This window comes from Octodon degus, unplaced genomic scaffold, assembly GCF_000260255.1.
Source record: "Octodon degus isolate 3935 unplaced genomic scaffold, OctDeg1.0 scaffold00102, whole genome shotgun sequence".
Taxonomy (NCBI): domain Eukaryota; kingdom Metazoa; phylum Chordata; class Mammalia; order Rodentia; family Octodontidae; genus Octodon; species Octodon degus.
Window position 1 is genome coordinate 3,281,991 of NW_004524678.1, and position 18,622 is coordinate 3,300,612.

General features: G+C 38.2%; 1 protein-coding gene across 2 annotated transcripts in view; it reads right to left on the reverse strand.

The window, feature by feature from the left end:
• Frmd6 (FERM domain containing 6) overlaps nt 1-18,622 on the reverse strand; it is a 78,443-nt gene that overhangs the window by 29,448 nt on the left and 30,373 nt on the right. Inside the window, exons 2-5 of one of the 2 annotated variants that reach the window (XM_004638753.2) lie at nt 12,867-13,109; nt 6,168-6,258; nt 1,682-1,761; nt 630-706 (exon numbers count right to left, since the gene is read on the reverse strand). In XM_004638753.2, coding sequence (XP_004638810.1) covers nt 630-706; nt 1,682-1,761; nt 6,168-6,258; nt 12,867-12,965 — 347 coding nt within the window. In that variant the 5' untranslated portion in view covers nt 12,966-13,109. Of the gene's footprint in view, nt 1-629; nt 707-1,657; nt 1,762-6,167; nt 6,259-12,866; nt 13,110-18,622 lie in introns of both variants that reach the window. The other variant, XM_004638752.2, reaches the window with a different exon arrangement.

Consider the following 18,622-nt stretch of genomic DNA (forward strand, 5'->3'; position numbering starts at 1 on the left):
GTTTTTCAGCACTGAATCCTCCTATACAAAATGAACCAGGCTTTAAAACTGAGAGATTCTGAGTCTGCATCATGAGCATGGTTCATGCGCCCAGCCCTGAGCAAAAACCGTCGATGGCCTGCCCTTGCCAAGACCTACCTCAGTACCACAAGAGCTCCACTGGGCTTAACCCCGGCTCTGAATCAGTCATTAGAAGAGAAGCAAGACCCCAAATATGAATGGAAACCCGGCTAAAAAGAAGGCCTTTCTCCATTTCCTACCCTACCCACTCCATCCCTGGAAAAGAAAATAATCCTTTAATCAAGCTCTCCACTCTTCACAAAACTGCTTCTTCTTTATGACTATTTGTTCGTGAAAATGTGGAATAAAGAAAATGATAGCTAGTGATAGTGATAATGTTTTCATTCACAATTTACCATTACCATTTATTTATTCAACAAATATTCATTCAGTGTCTACAACACCTATGTTTAGGAACCAAAGGTATGTGAGTATGCAGAAAGACTAAAAAAGAAAACAATGCTGCTGTTACAGAGCGTATGTTCCCAGAAGTGGAACACCAGAACGCTGGTGTGTTGTCAGAAGTGCTGTGGGAGGCAGGAGGCTTGCACTTCTCCTTGTCCTCATACCTGATCAGTCTGCCGTTTTCCACATAGTACTGTACTCGGAAATGTATAATCATGGGAGGCCCAAACTGGTCAATGCCCTGAAACAAAGATATGCATAAAAAACAAGCTATTCAAAATAAGTTACTTCACAAATGAATTTCAAAAGTCTCCATTTTAGCACTGTTTGCCAGATGCTTTTTCAGCAGGGAAGGGCTTGGGCTAATTGTAGTCATAGGGAGCGCTGAACACTGGGCAACTGACCCCTGTGGATAGCAGGTTCCTGAGAAACTAGGAAGTTACAAAGCCAAACAGGGCACCAACCCTCTTCTGATTGCTAGTCAAAGTAATGCCAATGACAACATACGGGAGGATAAAAATAATACCATGGAAATTTCTAGCTGAGATCCAGCTCCCAGCTCAGCTCTGTCCCCTGTGGTGACCATTTGCTCCTTATTACAAATGTCCTCTTGTTCCCTTGACATTCCACATACCAAATTCTGTTTGTTTACTCAGACAGTCATGCTTCTTATTTGTAGCTGGCTTTGAAGTAGTCTTCCCCTTTATCCTGAGAATTCTTAACTACAAACTGGTAGATCTGGGATTAAGTATTATGACTTTATTCTGATTTAGGAGGGTGATCTTGGAAACTCTATGCAAATTTCCTCGTGAATGTTCTCCCACATAAACAGAATTTATAATTACTAAATAAGGGATCTGGTATAATGAAATATGAAGGATCAAATATATGTATAGTAAAAGTAGCATTAATTACTAATAAATTCCAGCACAAGTTTTGATAACACAACCACAAGAAATAACTTTTCTTTTACTTTCAAAGTGTTATTCTGATATTGCTAAAAAATTTATTACCCAATATTATTTATAGACATTCAAAATATATCATTATACCTAACATCTTACAATTTATAATTTCTTTCCCCAATCTTTACAGAATGAAGTATTGCTTAAGAGTTTTTTCTAATATATAAAAATTCAGATAAACTTGTTTAAAAACATCAAAATAATTTTGCTCCTAAATGTAGCCTCACCCAGGTGACTTCGCATTGTCGTACCTTGCTGGCCTCTTTCTTCCACTCTTTTGGACAATACTTATAAAGCTTTTGTTGCATTTCCATGTACACATGTTCATTATCTGTACATTGAAAAAAGGAGATAAAACACTAAAGAAAAGACACATTTTTAAAAAGAATATTCAGAGATAACAACTTTAAAAATGCATCAAGATATGGGAATGCAGTCTGAATTTATACCACCAAGAAAGCTCAATAAGACACTAAAGGATAAAAGGTTCTGTAAGCTACACATTAATGAGATTACCCATTTTTTGCTTCTGCAATATAGAACTCATACTGGTGATCTATGTAATGTTTAGAAGAAACATTAGTTTCCAACTCCTGCTTTTCTTTCCCCTTTCTAGGATCATTATAACGTAGGAATCTAACTTCAAACACTGTAGTATTAGTTTTAGAAAAACATGAATTTGTGTAGCTCACAAAAGACTGCCCTTATAAGTGCCAAATAATGAAACAGGGCAGAAATATCTTAACTGCTATGGGAGACATTAGGCAGCAGCGATGAGAGCCTCTTTCTGCCTCCTGCTTGTGAAAAATAATCTTTAAGAATATTCATTCTCTGTCTCCCCATAGCAAAACACATGACAAAATGATAAACCATTACTTGCACTGCCTCTGGAACCAATCTAGGGGGAAGAAAAGAACCTTATGCAAAACAAGCATGAATGCCAAAATATTCCTTTCAAGGGACTGATAGCTATTTATAAAGCAAACAGGATGTGATATAAAAATCATCTAAACATGAAAACAAGATGCCACAAAATTTTTCATTTTTCCTAAAGAGAAATCTTGGGGATCTTGGGGGGGGAAAGACGGGTGGGGGGAGAAGGAAAGGGAGTAAGAGGGGGGAGAGAGGCAGAGAGAGAGAACAACTGACAGAGTGACAGAGAGATAGAGACACTTTAGAGAAAAAGCACTTAGCATTCCTATAGTTTTAAATCTAACTTTTTAAAATGCCAATTCCTTTTTCTAACCATCACCAAGGGGGCATCCTCTTGAAATGTTCTGCATAAAAATACTCACATCTGAAGGAAAGTATATCTCTGACCACTCCAGGAATAAACAAGCCTAACTACACTGCCTATTCCTAGCTGAACACTGGAGTTCAACTGGGAAAAGTCAGAAGAGTAGAAATGGAATATTCAGGTTTCTAATTTGAATGAAAAGGATGATGGAGAAGTCCCAGTGTCAACAAAGAGGGGATGCTACCCAAATGCGGTTGTTAGGTTAGGAGACACTGTCTCCCATTTCTCCTTTTCACTGAACTGGACAAGACCAGAAAACGCTCCTACTGAAGCTTACCCGTGTTCTGCTGAATTTCCACACGAAGCAGCAGCATGCTGAGCAGAAGCGGCACTGCCTGCCAGGGCAGCATGTATATACCTATTAACTACTATTGTATTTCTACCATCTGACACTGCGATCAGGGCTTTACAGCTAAAGACTCTGGAGACTCTAGCTAGCTGAGCACATGGAAGCTGTACAGAACGATGTGCCCAGAGAGGACACAGAAGTTCCTTCTCCCAAAGCTTCCCGCCTCTCCTCTCTGTGCCCTTCCTAACATCATTTGCAACACACTGGCAAGTGAGTGAACACATAGGCTGAGTTTCTTATTGCTCAAGAAAGAAATATAGAGGAAGAGTTAAGATGTCTCATGAAATTATTGGAAGTGTTAGTATGAACTCACGCATATGAAGAAAAATATGTGATATCAACACAACATGGTTAACATTATCACCAAAAAAGACCAATATGTACCATGTGTCTATACATATTATAAGGATTTCTTTTTTGGCTGGCTCAGCCTGCCTTAAGGGCGGGGCTAAGGCAGGTGGAGGTGGGGTTCAAACCGCCATATCCTGCACCTGACTGCCTTTGCATGAGCAGGCACTTAAACAACTGAGCTAACTGGCAGGCCCTCAGTCTCTGGATATCATACACTGAGAATGGCAAAACACCACTGACCTAGTATTTCCACCAAAAATACGCATAACTGGAATTCATCATAAAGAAACAACAAAGAAATCTGAATTGAAGGACATGCCCAAAGTAACCTGACCGCACGCTGCAGAAATGCCAAGGCCATGGGAGGCGAAGATGAAGGAACTATGCTGAATCAAGAAAGACCTGACATGTAACCATTAAATGTAACTTATGGGCCTAAATTTTCTTTGCCTATGATAACAACTGACAAAATTAAAAGACAGTCACGGTCATATCAGTATTGGTTTCCTGACTATGAGGTTTACACTGTGGTCACACAAGAGAATAGAGTATTCCTGCTTTGAGGAAATATACATTGGAGTACATTCAGTGTATAAATAGGTAGGCAGGATGGAAGGAACAGAGCAGTAAAATGTTAGGTGCTGAAGAATCTGAGAGAAAGGCATTTGGGAAATCTCGGTAGTATTGTTGCAACAAGTAACTGGAATTATGTTTCAAACAGTTCAAAAATTCAGATATGTTCCGATGTACGGCATTTATATGACATTAGAGAAGAATATTAGAATAGTTGTATTTTTCCATGTCAATATTTAATACTCCAGAGACTATACCTTTCGCAAATATTCAGTGTACAATGGCTATTTAGGTATCTATCTAAAAATGTAGGCGCTTTTACAGCAGTAAAACCTTTCCGTGTACTAACCAGTAGCTGTATGACGTAACATTGTATGTCTAAACCCACAGAACCTAGACACCAGCTGTGAGACCAAATGCCCACTACATCTTCAGGTGAGGACAGTGTGGATGGAAGCTCCTCAGCTGTACCAGGCGTGCAGTCCTGTTCAGGGCGCTGGTAGGAAGGCAGTGCCTGTGAGTGCAGGCTGCATGGGAACTTTGCACACTTCTCTCAACTTCCTGTGGGCCTAAAACTACTCTTAAAAACTCATAAATAGCTCATAAATAAAATGTTCTTAAGCACATGTCCGTCCTGCCACGCTGGCACAGCAGTGGGGTTTACTTGGTTTGGGAAAATCTGACAGAGAGGGAAGCCGAGTGCTGCCTCCACAGCCACGTGGGCTGTTGGTGGTAGAACCAGGAGAACCAGGACGTCTGACTCCTGTCCCAACGTTCTTTCACCACACTGCAGCCTCCTGTAAGGAGGCCATCTTAGCACTGTTCTGGGACCTGAGGAAGCTGTAAACTGGTTTTCTTGGACTGACCTGCTGAGCAACAAAGATCAGCGATCTGGCTGTGGCTGGTGTAAGGAGGATTACCTGCATGCAGATGAACAGAAGTTACTTAGAACCTACAGGGTTTCTGAATGCTCCTCGGCTTGTCCTGGAAGATGACTGATGTCTGTACTAACACTAGGGCAGAGCTGGGCACTGGTGCTTGTGGTGCTCTGACCACCATGGGAAGAACCTGAAGGGCCAACGGCTGACTCATTGGGCCCCAGCGTGTCTGTCCCCTGGCGTGTTTTGTGGCCTCTCCTAGCAGAGCCACTGAAAACAGCTACATTTTAGAGAAGAGGCCTGACTTAGCAGTTCACCATGACACACTTTTTAACCTGCCAGATATAAGCATTTTATGGTAGTGATCAGATTACCCAGATTAAACCTTTCAACATAAACCAATTCTAGCAATAGAAGATCAGCCTCACCCAAGTAGAAAATACATTTTACAAAAAAATCTTGACAACATGAACAAGCATGAGTTTTTTTTTTTTTTTTTTTTTTTTTTGGTATACAGAAGACTAAGTTAGAGAAATTTCAAAAATATGATTTGAAAGAAAAAAGCTCATAGAAAATGGCCATAGATAAGTCCTAAGAATTCAACTCTAAGGCATTATGGGAGAAGAAAGCTTATGTGGAATTATTTCCATGGAAATATCTTCACATACAAAATAAAGAAAAAAATGATCCTCTACTTCTAAGCCATATAATCTGACTTGCAGAAAGAGAAGAGAAACAGAAAATAGGATTCAATTAATAAGATCAGTATTGAATAGAGGAATTAATTTTTATCTTCAAATTATTTTATAACATCAAAAATTATAAACTATAAAAATATCTCATATACCTTTTCCTTAAGTTTCAGCTATTTCCTGAATACTAAGAAATAAAATCATTTGGTTCATTAAAATATAAAAGAACATGCACATTAAAATCTAGGTTTCTAGGGCCAGGACATAGCTCAGTGGCATAAGCGCCTGCCTGGCAAGCACAAGGTCCTGAGTTCATCCTAGGTACCCAGAAAAAATAATCACAAATAAAATCTAGATTCTAATAAGAACAAAATTTTGTGTTCAAAGTATAGTCAATACATGAACTAAAACTCTTAATCTTGTAAGAAATACATAGTAATTGTATTAAAAGCTAAACCCTTAACTAAAACTGAGAACCAGTTTTTGTGTACTGTGAAAATCACAGCTTTATAACAATATGCTGAATTTAAGCTTATAAAAATATCACTTCTTCAGAGATAGCTGGGTAAATTCAACAAACAAAGTACTTAGACTTACTTTGTATAACACTGAGTCCAAAGAGATGACCATCCTTTAGCCGGAGCAGGTCACACACCTGGACCAGCAACTGTTGACACAGAATTTTAACCTGTAGAGGATAAAAAGGCATAATTTGAGAACAAATTAAGTCTACATGGCAAGCTAGAATTGGGCAATTTAATGCATCGTAAACAGGCGCCTTGATAGAACAAGCTGATATTAGCAAAACCACTGCTGGTTTACAGAAATCACTTTAATCTGTAGCTGTGTCTCAATAATGATTATCACACTATCCATTTTTACAACATGGTAATAAAATCCAATACCATCTTGCACAAGACTCTTAAATCTTACAACACACAAACAAGGCTCTCCAACCATGGATATGCAAAAATGGGTATTTCAGAAAATACCTGGAACAGGCTGCTGTGATTACAACAATATCCATCTTACAACTTGTCTTTCTAAAACAAATTTGTTTAAACTGATAAATAAAAATAACATATACTTACAATGTATAGCATGCTGCTTACATTATATAATATAGCTATACATTATAGGATGGACAATTGCATATGTAATATATATCAAATTATGTAAAAACACTAAAAGTCTAATTCTTGCAATTTTATTTTATTTTACTTTTTGGGGGAAACCAGTGATTGAGCTCAGGCCCTTGTGCTTGCCAGGCAAATGCTTATTCTACTGAGCTATCTCCCCAGCCCCAAATGCCTGCAATTTTAAAGCATATGTTATTATTAATTATACTCACTATGTTGAACAATAGAGCTCTTGATCTTATTCTTCCTTCATTACTGAAATTTTGTTTCCTTTGACCAACATTTCTCTAATCTCTATGCATGCCCAGGCTCTGGTAACTACAATTGTAACTCTCTGCTCCTGAGTTACTTTTTGTAGATTACACAAACAAATGAGGTTGTGTATTATTTGTCTATCAGTGTCTGGTTTATTTCACAGAATGTCCTTCAGGTTCCTCTGCACTGTTGCAAATAACAGGATTCCCATCTTTTTTGGCTGAATAGCATACTGCTCTTTGGTAACAGGTATGAGATGACAGCTCATTGTGGTTTTAATTTGCACTTCCCTCCTTTTGGAAATGCTATGCGCTTTTCCATACGTTTCTTTGCCAGCTGTATGTCTTCTTCTGAGAAGTATTTATTCAGAGGAATCATCTTTTCAGGAAAAATTTTCTCAGTGGTCTAATCAAAATATTCACATACTACAGAATGAGTGACTGGGTAGCTTTTATTTATTTTAATCAATCACTGTTTTTCTTTTTATTTTACTGGCACAGTTCAGACACACATAACAGTAGCATCCACCATAGGGAGTCTGTACCTCTACCTGATATATTCTGCTTCTTCTATTCTTCCCTTTCCTTTCCCCTCCCCTCCATCCCTTCTTATCTACAAAGCTTTGTTTCTACATTATCCTTCTATTGTTCTATTGTTTTCTTGTCCCTTTTTTTCTTTCCTTCTCTCCTCTCCCTGTTATCCTTTTCATATGAACATTTTCTTCCCATCTCCCAATATCTATTATACATTTTGGTCCTTTTTTACACCTTCAGTATCACACATTAGAGAAACCACACGACATCTGAACACGTGCATCTGATTTGTTTCACTTAAGATATGGTCTCAACGGCTATTATCGAGAAATCAACCAATAATCAATTACTATTATCATCTAATATCTTTTTCCTTTTCTGAGTCCTAGTATAATCATAAAACCTTATTAACTTGGCACTAAGGAGAAAAGTGATTCTGAGTTAGGAACTCAGTTCTACACTTCCCCAAGTGTTAATGTGTTGTAGGGGTGGCCATCTTAAATTCAGAGTCACCAAAGTTTATTAGAGCTGTGACCAACTTTCAGAGCCCACCCAGCTCAATTTCATTTATAGAAGTATAAAATAAAAAAGTATAAAATATAACCCAGCTTATAGTTATGTAGTTTTAGTAACAGAAAAGGAAGCAACTCACAATGTATTTGTGTATTAAAATATCTGTATATATGTATTCTAAAATATGTACAACATGATTTATAATTTTAGCCACACGTTATTTCTCCTTTAATATATATTAGTTTTGTAATCATTTCTTCAAACATGATGATAGTTATTCAAATTATTATAAAGTCTAAGTTAGTTAACTCTGAATTAGTGACTTTTTAATCATACCTTAATATGGAACCTCAATTAAGAAAATAAAACCATGAGAAGATCCCTTAAAACCAAAAGCCAAAGGGCTGGCCAAATAGCTCAGTGGATTAAAGTGCCTGCAAGCAGGCCCAGGGGCTGGGGGTTAGATCCTGGGGCATGCAGTGATGGCCCCGTCACCACCCCCGGGGCACACTGAGACAACAATTGAGACTGGGTGTGATGGTGCAGGCCTGTAATCCCAACACTTGGGAGGCTTTAAACAGGAGAATCACTGTGAGTCTGATCTAGTAGTGAGACCCTGGATACCCGGTAGATACTTCCTTCCCTAAAATACAGGAAAAAACAAAAGCTAAATAGTTTAGAACTAGTAATAACTACAGTCATAGTGAGAAAGATGGGTTTACTTATTCTTTCTACAGTCATTACCAATTGGTAACTAACCTGAAGTACCTTACTCACTGGAAAAACCAAAAGACATTTATGGCCAGACTAGTACATATACAGTAGCTTAAGGAACACTCAGGGGTCGAAAAGTAAGGACAGTGAGCTTTATTATATAATCAAGACACATAGCCTGCACTTAGTAAATGTCTAATGAATGATTCTTTGTGGGCTCCTGATATCTTCTTTTTTTATGTATTTAGCACAGGGTCTATAGGGTCTCACTATGTAGATCGGACTCATAGTGATCCTTCTGTTTCCAGCTTTCCAAGTGCTAGGATTACAGGTGTGTGCCACCATGCCCAGTCTCTGTATCATTGTGCCCCGGGTGCTTCAGTCCACTAAGCTATCTTGCTGGCCCTACCTCATACATTCTTTCATGACTATAGACTTTCCCCTAAAAGGCAAGGAAACCATGCTATGAATGTTCCATTTAGCAATTTAGGGAAACACAGCAGTGCAATCTCACCAACACAAATGGCAGAACACACTTGCTCGTAAGAGAGTATTACTAACCCTGTATATGTCTACCCTGATTGAACTCACTTGACATCTTTGATTTTAGTTACAAAGAAGACTTACTGTTATTTCCAACATTTGCTCTCTGGATTTTGAGTTCCACAAAAATTCTAGCTTATGAATAAAGTTAAATAAACAGAATGATAAAGAACAGCTAAAACTATCACATGTCATAGATAAGTCTTAAGTTGAACTAAATACTACAAATTTGAGACTTAAAATATTGTGTTATTCAAGAGTACTTTAATCTTTAGTTTGACTATATTTAATCCTCAATTTCACCTACTTGGACACAAAGCAGGCAGAATAAACTGTAACAACAGTTAAAATTTCAAACCACAAGCTAACTGCCTATAAAATAAACTGTTGTAACTTTGTGTGACTCTTGAACAAATAATGTTGTAACATTTCTTCCATGCATCCCTTATAATTATCATTGTGCCGCTAGTTTAAATCAAGTATTTGGAGCCTACTGATAAAGCTCTTTAACAACCACCAAGTAAGTACAGTATTCTTGTTCAAAAACTATAATTAAATAAGGATGTGGCTTTAAAGTCTTCCCTGATGGGAAAACTAGCTTGAGCTTTCTGTATTTGCATAGTATGAGTCTTTATAACGATATTTTTAACTGATTGTGAAATGTCCTAACTTTTTTAATCTTCAGAAGCAATGAGAAATTTAAAGTGTCACACAGCAAGAAGTATTAACAGTTAACATTTCATCTAAAATTGCGCTCCATATGGAACTTTAAAATGGTTAGTTCTGAATGTGCCAGTGGCTTGTAACTGAACAAAAATGTTTGAAACATTTTTGAGAAAAAAAAGAATTGTGACTGCTACAGTCTTAGTGAATGTATAAATTCTTGGCCATAACTTCTTTCACTTGAAACTTTATGGTTCTTTCATTTACCAAATTTTATAAGTGTCCATACTTACTATTTTCCTGATGAAGAAAATCATTTAAAATAGCCCCACGTATAACTTATGGAGATTCCAAATGGCCAAAAACACTAAATCAAGTCCATATACAGAAAGGCAACATTCTATCAATTACACTTATCAGGAAACAGCCTTTCTCTGTTAAAAAAAAAGTATAATGATGAAAAGAGACTGTGAATGAAACAGTTTTTCTATAATCTGTTACACTAAACTCTGCAAACACTAATTGCTGTTTTCTGACTTTTAATAACAATACTTTGTAGCAAGATTGGCTGCAGCCTTGACTCACTTTCTAGCCATGAGAAAGGCTCACCCAGGCTCCGCCCCTGGGCCCAAGTGCCTGTTGGCGAGGGGCTCAGGCACGGTGAAAGTCTGTGCACCCTGAAGCGAGCCACGTTCTAGGCCTACACGGGGCTCAGACTTCGGGCTTCTGTGACTGGGCATGCTAGTGAAATGAACAGATAAAAGAAATGAAGTAAAATGCTAGGGACTCACTGCACAAGCTCATGCACCAGGCATTACACAGGCAACACCCTTAAATCCATGCCATGTTCTGTGAGGAACATAACATTATCCCCACTTCATGGATCAACCAAGCCGAAGAAACACACCCAAACTGCAAAGTAAGTTGAGGCATGAGAACTGCAACCCAGGTCGCGGTGGACTCTACAATCCACCTTATTCATATGTTGGGCTTGACAAGTTCATACTCATAGTTCTGACTATCTTAGGGAGATTACTACACTAATTTTGCAAAAACAGGAAATTAAGGAAGTATAAATTTTTTTCCCTCCTTATGATAAGATTAAAATACAGGTTGAGTAACTTGCATCCAAAATGCTTGGGATCAGTGGGGCATAGTGGCCTATTTCTATAATCCCAGTACTTGGGAAGCTGAAGCAGAATACTTGAGAGTCCAGGCCAGCCTTAACTACATAATGAGAACCTGTCTTCAAAACAAAACAACTTAGGATCAGAAGTGTTTCAGATTTCAAAGTTTTTCAGATTCTGGAAAATTTACATAAACTCAACTAGTTGAGCATTCCTAACCCAAAATTACAGACTTTCAGATTTTGCACTTTTGGATTAGAGATATTCAATCTATAATAACATCAGCTACCATCTGTGTGCCAATTCACACATCGAGAAATGAGTATCCTAATTAGGAATATAATTCATTACTAGACATTCTGCCCAATAGATAAACCTGTGCAATAAATAGGAGATGCTCGGATAATCCCCCGGGAAAACACAAGGTTGCACAAAATAATCAAGAAATGATTGGACCAGGGAAAGAGCTCAGTAGAATAAGCACTTGACTGACAAGTACAAGGTCCTGAGTTCAATCCCTGGTACCGCAAAACAAACAAACAACTATTGATTGCTAGTATAAAACTAAAGTGATTATGGTTATAAGTAGAACATTTTTCTATCTAAACTGTTCAATGATGCTATTTAAATGTCATATAAACTCACAGAAGATATAGAAAAATTCTTTTATGCAACAATTGAATTAAAAATAGAGCCATGAATACAAGGCAGAAAACAACTTAAAGACATTTCTCTAAGGCAAATTTTCTCCACTGTATTCCATTAGAATATAATTAAATGAAAGAAAAATACAGAAGTTGATAGTAGGGAGAGGCCTTAAAAAATGCTAGGTATGATACTGATTATCAAAAAATTATGTGACACTCTCTTCTGAAGGCACATACTGATAACCCTATAATTCAATGCTCAATTGGGAAAACAGAAATGTGTACACATATATGTATTAATAATAATTAATTCAATACTTTAAGCATATGATGTCCATCAACAATAGATGGACAACTAAATTAGGCATGTTAATACAATGGAATTGTAAACACTAATGAAATACTAATGAATTTCACAGGCCAAATGGGGAGTGAAAGGAGCCACACACAAAAACATATTACATAATTTCAGCAGCATGCAGGTTTGAAACAAGCAATAGAACTTTCTGTTGGTAGGAGGGCTGTCACCCTTTGGGCAAAGGTTACTAAATAGGGGTGCTGAAAATTTCCATCTCCAGCTGGGCAATGGTTACCTGGTGAATACACTAGCAAAAATTCAATTAAGCTGCATACTTAAGACTTGTAAAAATCATAGCATAGAAATTATGACTCATTTTTTAAAGTTCAAAATGGATCATGTTCTTCAAATTCCTGGTTAACTAAGTAAGTTGAGTCTGACTCATGAGGAACAACTTAGTGCTCAAAAGTGCTGAAATTGATCAGATTTCAACATTATTAGAAAACAATCAGTGTATATTAAAGCTAGCAATTACTGCCTTGTGTGTGAATGACAACCATAATCATTTAAAGCATAAATTCAGACATCAATAAAAATTACATTCAGATAAAAAGTTAAAAAACAGCAAGTAGTTGTTTCTAATTTGGTGATCAAAATTCTCTAATTTTACCTCAGGCAAGGCAATGCCAAAGGCAACTGCACTTAAACCACCAAGCTAAGTTTTGCCTGCACAGACTAACACCTCACTGCTGCCAGATTATTACTGTTGCTCCCAAAAGGATTTCGGCTGTGAGCGATAACAGCTTGAAATTGGCCGCTGGTGGGAGTGCACTGTTTGGCTACCTCCAAGGTGGGTGTACTCACATTTATGATGATGTTCAGAGACTCATCATTGGGAAGGAAAATACACACACTCCGGCGGTCTTGCATGACTCTGTTGTTATGGAAGTTCAGTTTGTTCATCGTGTTGTGGGCTCACTGGTGGTCAAGGCTGGGCTCTGAGTCCGCAGCAGCTGCTCAGGTTCCCAGCACTCCAAAGCCACACTCCTCTCATCACACACCCGACAGGAGAAGCATCCTGCTGTTTTAACTATGTAGCTTTCATAGCTATAAAAAAAGACCAAAGGCAAGGCAGTGAATAAATGATGAGACTGTCAAGGACAGAGACAGGGAGGTGAGCACAGCCCAGCTACCCTTGAGGCACACAGGGACAGCACGTTTCAAGCCCAAGCTGCCTAATTCTATGCACTGGAACTCTCTGAAATATATTTTGTATGTTTTACTCCCACTACTGACTGTCTTAGATCCTGCATTCACAGTCATGAACTCAACTTAAAGCCAGGGACAGCCTCACACATTCCAAAGCAGTACTGTGCCTTGCAAGGCCCCTAGAAACAGAGATACTGCTTTTGTGGAGTTTCCAGTCTCCCGGGGGAGATAACTATGGGCTCTGAAATAGCAGCAACAACAGCAAAATCCTCTCTCTCCTATTGCCACCAAATTCAAATAAATGGCTTGGCTCTTGCATCACATTCATTCTTTAGCCACTATGGTCTGCCTTCCACTTCCTTTGCTTTACCAATTCATGCTGCAAAGAAAGCCAGTGATCTCTGCCTATCAGCAGTATCCATCAGATTAACTTTGATTGAATTCCTACACAGTATTTACCACAGTTCTTAATCCTTCTGTCTGACTTTCTGCATGGTTTTATGATGCTGCACTTTCCTGATTCTCTAACCTGATACAATAAGCCTAATTTTTCTGTTTATTCCTTCAGTAACCACTTAATAGAAATAACAAAGCTAGGTATCAAACCTAGGTTGCATGGAAAAAAAAAATCCTATGAATTCTGGATATTTCATATAGAATTAGCTTATCAAACAGTTTTATTTTTCAAACTTATCTTAGATTTTGATATATAATTTTGTTTGCAAATAATGGAAGATTTATCGCCAACTTTCAATAGTCACATTTCATTTGTTTCATGCTTCAGTGTGTTGATGAGACCTTCTAGAATAACCTTCTAGAATAAATTTTAAATGGTAAATGTTTCCTAACTTCAATGAATATTTCAGTTATTATTTATTTATTTAAATTAGATACAGGGTCTCACTACACAGCTCAGACTCATAGTGATCCTCCTGTCTCAGCCTCCCCAGCGCTGGAATTACAGGCATGGCCACCACGCCCAGGGTGCCAGGGCTGGCAGGGCATGCAGTGCTGGGGATTAAACCTGGGTCCCTGCGCTTGCCAGAGAGGCGCTTAGACCACTGAGCTGTCTCCTCAGTGAGTATTTCACATATGAATAGAAATTGTTCAAGCAAGACATTTTACAACTAGTTGTCTCTAAAATCATAGGTATTTATATTATTCCTTTCTGACTATATTCATAGGACACAAAAGAGAAATTCCAGGAATATGGATCCATTTCACTAATCAGCAGTTTTCGCAGAATCCCTCTCAATCAAAGCATTAATGAGATTGAATCGTGTCCTATTTGCTTCTTAAAGTTAAATTTTCATCTGTTAGCAGTAGGGTGAAGAAGACATACTCTTAGTACAAGGAGTAAATATAATCAAGAATTTCCTTTTTTTTTTTTTTTTTTAGAACCGGGGATTAAACTCAGGCCCTTGCGTTTGCCAAGGAAGTGCTTATTCCACTGAGCCATCTCCCCGGCCCCAAGAATTTCCTTTTAATATACAAATAAAATACCATCTACAAGACAATTACTCAAAATTGATAACAAAACTCAATCTTTTATATCATATTTCCCTGTTAGAACGCTGCCCAGAAGCCCATTCAGAAGTCCCTTTACCTTACACAATACAAGCAACTGTCCCACATGCGGTCACATGGTCTCGTGCAGTCACCCAAGGTCAGTGCTATAGTTCTATGCAGCATGGATGGTCAACCCGCGTGTCCCAGGTGTGCACAAATTGACCGGACCCCAGCTCTGCCGCTCACTTAGAAAGTATGAGAAAGCAGATATACTGACCTGCTTTCTAGCTCAGCATCAATACACACATTTCCTAAGCACGCTACGAGATAGTGGAAGGTCTAAGTGTCGGATTCAGCAAGTTTAGGGCACACACTGAGCACCACGCTAGAGATAAGAAGTGGGGAATAAGCGACTTTTGTGAGCAGCCTTGATCATCACCAAAATGAAAAAGTGTCGCAACATTTTGAAGGAAGAGTCCCTCAAACCAGTTAGCTATGTCTACTGAGATTTTCCTGGAAAATGTGGCTTAGGGATATGTAAGTTTGCAAAGTACTGCTCCTTACTTGTGCCCCTTCTTAGAAATTCAGAAAGAAACAAAAGCTCTCCAAAGCTCTGCAGGCAAGTTTGGGCATTTAACTTAGTATTTCTCGAACTTAGCTGGGCACAGAATACTCCCCACTGCCCTGCCCAGCATATCTATTAAGGTCTCTGGAAAACAGTCATAGGCATAATTTGAGAAATGTAATTTTAAAATGACTTCCTTGCCAAGTATGTACTCTATGGCAGAATGTCCCCACGTTTATTGGGGCACTCTAATATGCAAGCCTCCTCCATATAAAATTCTTAAAGAAGAAACTACAAGCTCCAATTAAATGTACCTTATTTAACTCAAACCCTTAAATTGTATTAATCCCAGTATAATTCTTCTTATTTAATTTTATGCTTTTCCATTTCTAATTAAACCAATTAGAATATTTCTACTGATCTGCTTTCTAGAATTTAAATGACAAACTAGGAAAAAATATCTTCTGAGGTTTGAGTTATTTCAAGACTTCATTAAAATAACTTGGAAATTTCATTTGGGTAGTTTTTATTTTATGGTTCAAATACATAGTACAAATGAAGACTGAGCGAGGATTATTGAAATGAATTTCATAAAAGCAGAATTTAGAAGAAGCAGTGCTGCTTCACTGCTGCTATGTCCGCTTCGGGGGTCGCAAAGTACAAAAGCCCTTAAAAGAGACAGGATTGAGTTTTTACTTTACCCAGGACAGCAGTAAAGCTAATTAAAAGGTTCCACTGGAACATAAAAGTAACCATATCTCTAAAGCACAAAAATATCCAATTTAACCCTAAATTGGGCAGTCCTGGGGAAAAGAACTGGACTAAATTGATACCAGCTTGAATCAGAATTAGCCTCTCAACCATTCTCTACTTGTTCTATGTCCTTAAACTATGTCCCAATCCAGTCCTAAGAGGTCACATTGTCTACTTTGGGGTATCTTTTTCTATTCAACAATTTTGCAAGAGATTATCCAGGAATAAACCTTATAGTTGTAACACATTTCCAAGGCAACGGCAGATCAGCCAGTACGGGGATCGAGTCCCACCCTGCCATCTTCACAAACACCCAACTTACACAGAAAATATATTACAAGTCTGAAGTCCTCCCCCCTTGAATTTTTACCCACATGATATACTATCACTTTGAATGGAAGTGAAAGAAGATTCTTAACATTGGGATTATCTCCCTAATAGAGGGAAAAATTGTTATTTGCTAAAATCATAGTAAGGCAAGCATGATTAGGTAGGCACACATCAATAATGAATATGGTACTTTATTACCTAACAAAGCAAGGCAAAAAAATAGCGGAAAACTGCATTACAAAGAGCCCTGTCATTAATTTAACCATCACACATTTATATAGGCTTATAGTACACATATAGTATTGCAATATTTGCTGGAAAGCAGAATAAAGCAACAGAAGATGCTAATTAAGAACACATCATTGTCAAGAAGTTTAGCATTGTATTTGATTCCTAAGAGCACACACACTGATGTCCAACTCCACATCAAACTCAAGAAGAACTATAATGGGTAACAGTTCAATGTGCATCCTGTACCACAACACTGTAGTAAAGATAATTTTGGAATAGTATATTGCCTTTAATGGATGGTATCCTGTCCTAAGTTATGAAAATACCATTGGTTAAGTGAGTTCCATTTGTAGTTGTTCATTTATATCTTCATTAGTATGAAATGCATGTATTAAATACCATGCATCACATGTTGTGAATGCTAAAGATATGGCACTAAACAAAATACCGTGCTCTAACAAAATACCATGCTCTAAACAGACAACAAAGTAGACAGTGATATGCACTACAAACAAAAACAAGTCCAGAGTGGGTGGGAGAGCTGACGGAGATACGGTGTTGGTACAGATGGCGCACCACATAGGATGTTCCAGGAAAGCCACTCTGATGAGTTGATATTTGGGTCGACACCTGAATCAAGAGAGATCCATTATGTCCTTCCTTCCTTCCTTCCTTTCATCCATTCACTTATCCATGTCAGAGAAGAGTTCTGCTGGCAGAGAGAATTCTAAATGGCATGGATCATACTGTTCTGAAAGGTAAAGCAACGGTACTAATGACGGCTACATGTGCCAGACACTTAATGTGTGCCAGGTACTGTGAAGTGCTTCTGGTATTTGAAAGAAAACCCCAAACTTTGCATGCTTCTCATTGAGAGGTGGGATCTATTTCCTATCCCCTTGAATATGGGCTAGCCCTGTGTTCACTATGCTCAGCCAGAACTGTGGCCTCATGGATAACATACTTGTGAAAACATTCTTTGTCTCCCACTCCAAAGTGCTGTCTATGCAGGAACACTTGGTTCAGGAGCTTGGGATAGTTACTTGCCTTGTACACTCCCTCTACTATTGCAAAGTCATGAGCAGTCATTATCATTTAACCCTCAATGCTAAGCAGATGGTGCATTCTCATTAAAGGCTGCTTGTCTTATTACACATGCCCTTGGTCAGTGGAGATTCTACAGCAGACTTTCTTAATCTTGAAACTATAGTCATTTTGAACCAAACACTCCTTGACGTGTATGTGGGGGGCTGTCCTATGCACTGTAGGATGGCCAGCAATGCCAGTCTCTGCCTCTACCCACTAAATGCCAAGAGTCCCTCTCCTCCCAGTGTGACAACCCACAATATCTGTAGACAGTGCCAAAATGTGCCCTAGGGCCAAAATTACTCATGGTTGAGACTCAATTGCTCTACAGACTTACTGTAGGCTACCTTTTATCATTCAGATGTTCTTTCTTTTAAGTATAATAATGCAACTCTTATTAAATATATTTTTTCTACCTAAAAATAGGCAACTGAGCTCCAAACTCAGAAATCTGATCTGAACCTTATAGTCACATCTTGAATTTCTTGAATGTGTGTGGCCTCTGCCCTTGGAATAGCTTTGAAGTTTGCTCTTCTCAAAACTCACCTGTAATACCATGAACCACAAGCTTCTCACAGAAGTGCCTTCCACCATAACCAGACCCTTGATCCCACCAGAGTCCTATATTTTTATGTTAGTACAGTGGTGCCTCAGTCTAGGAGCTTACTTTGTTTTATGATTTGGGGGATGATGGATGTGTATGTGCAGGGAAGATGGTCAGGGTTGTGCTTGTCACCCAATGCAAAGTTTTCAAACAGAAGCAAATTTTTGCTCAACACTTTTGTTGGGAAACTAAACTGTTTGCATACAGAAGTGTTCATGAACCAAGGTATTATTGTATCTGAAAATATTAAAAGTGATCTGAAAACTACTGATATCTGGTATTCAATTGTCTCTATCTCTGTATTATAAAGATTTGTGTGTGTGTGTGTGTGTG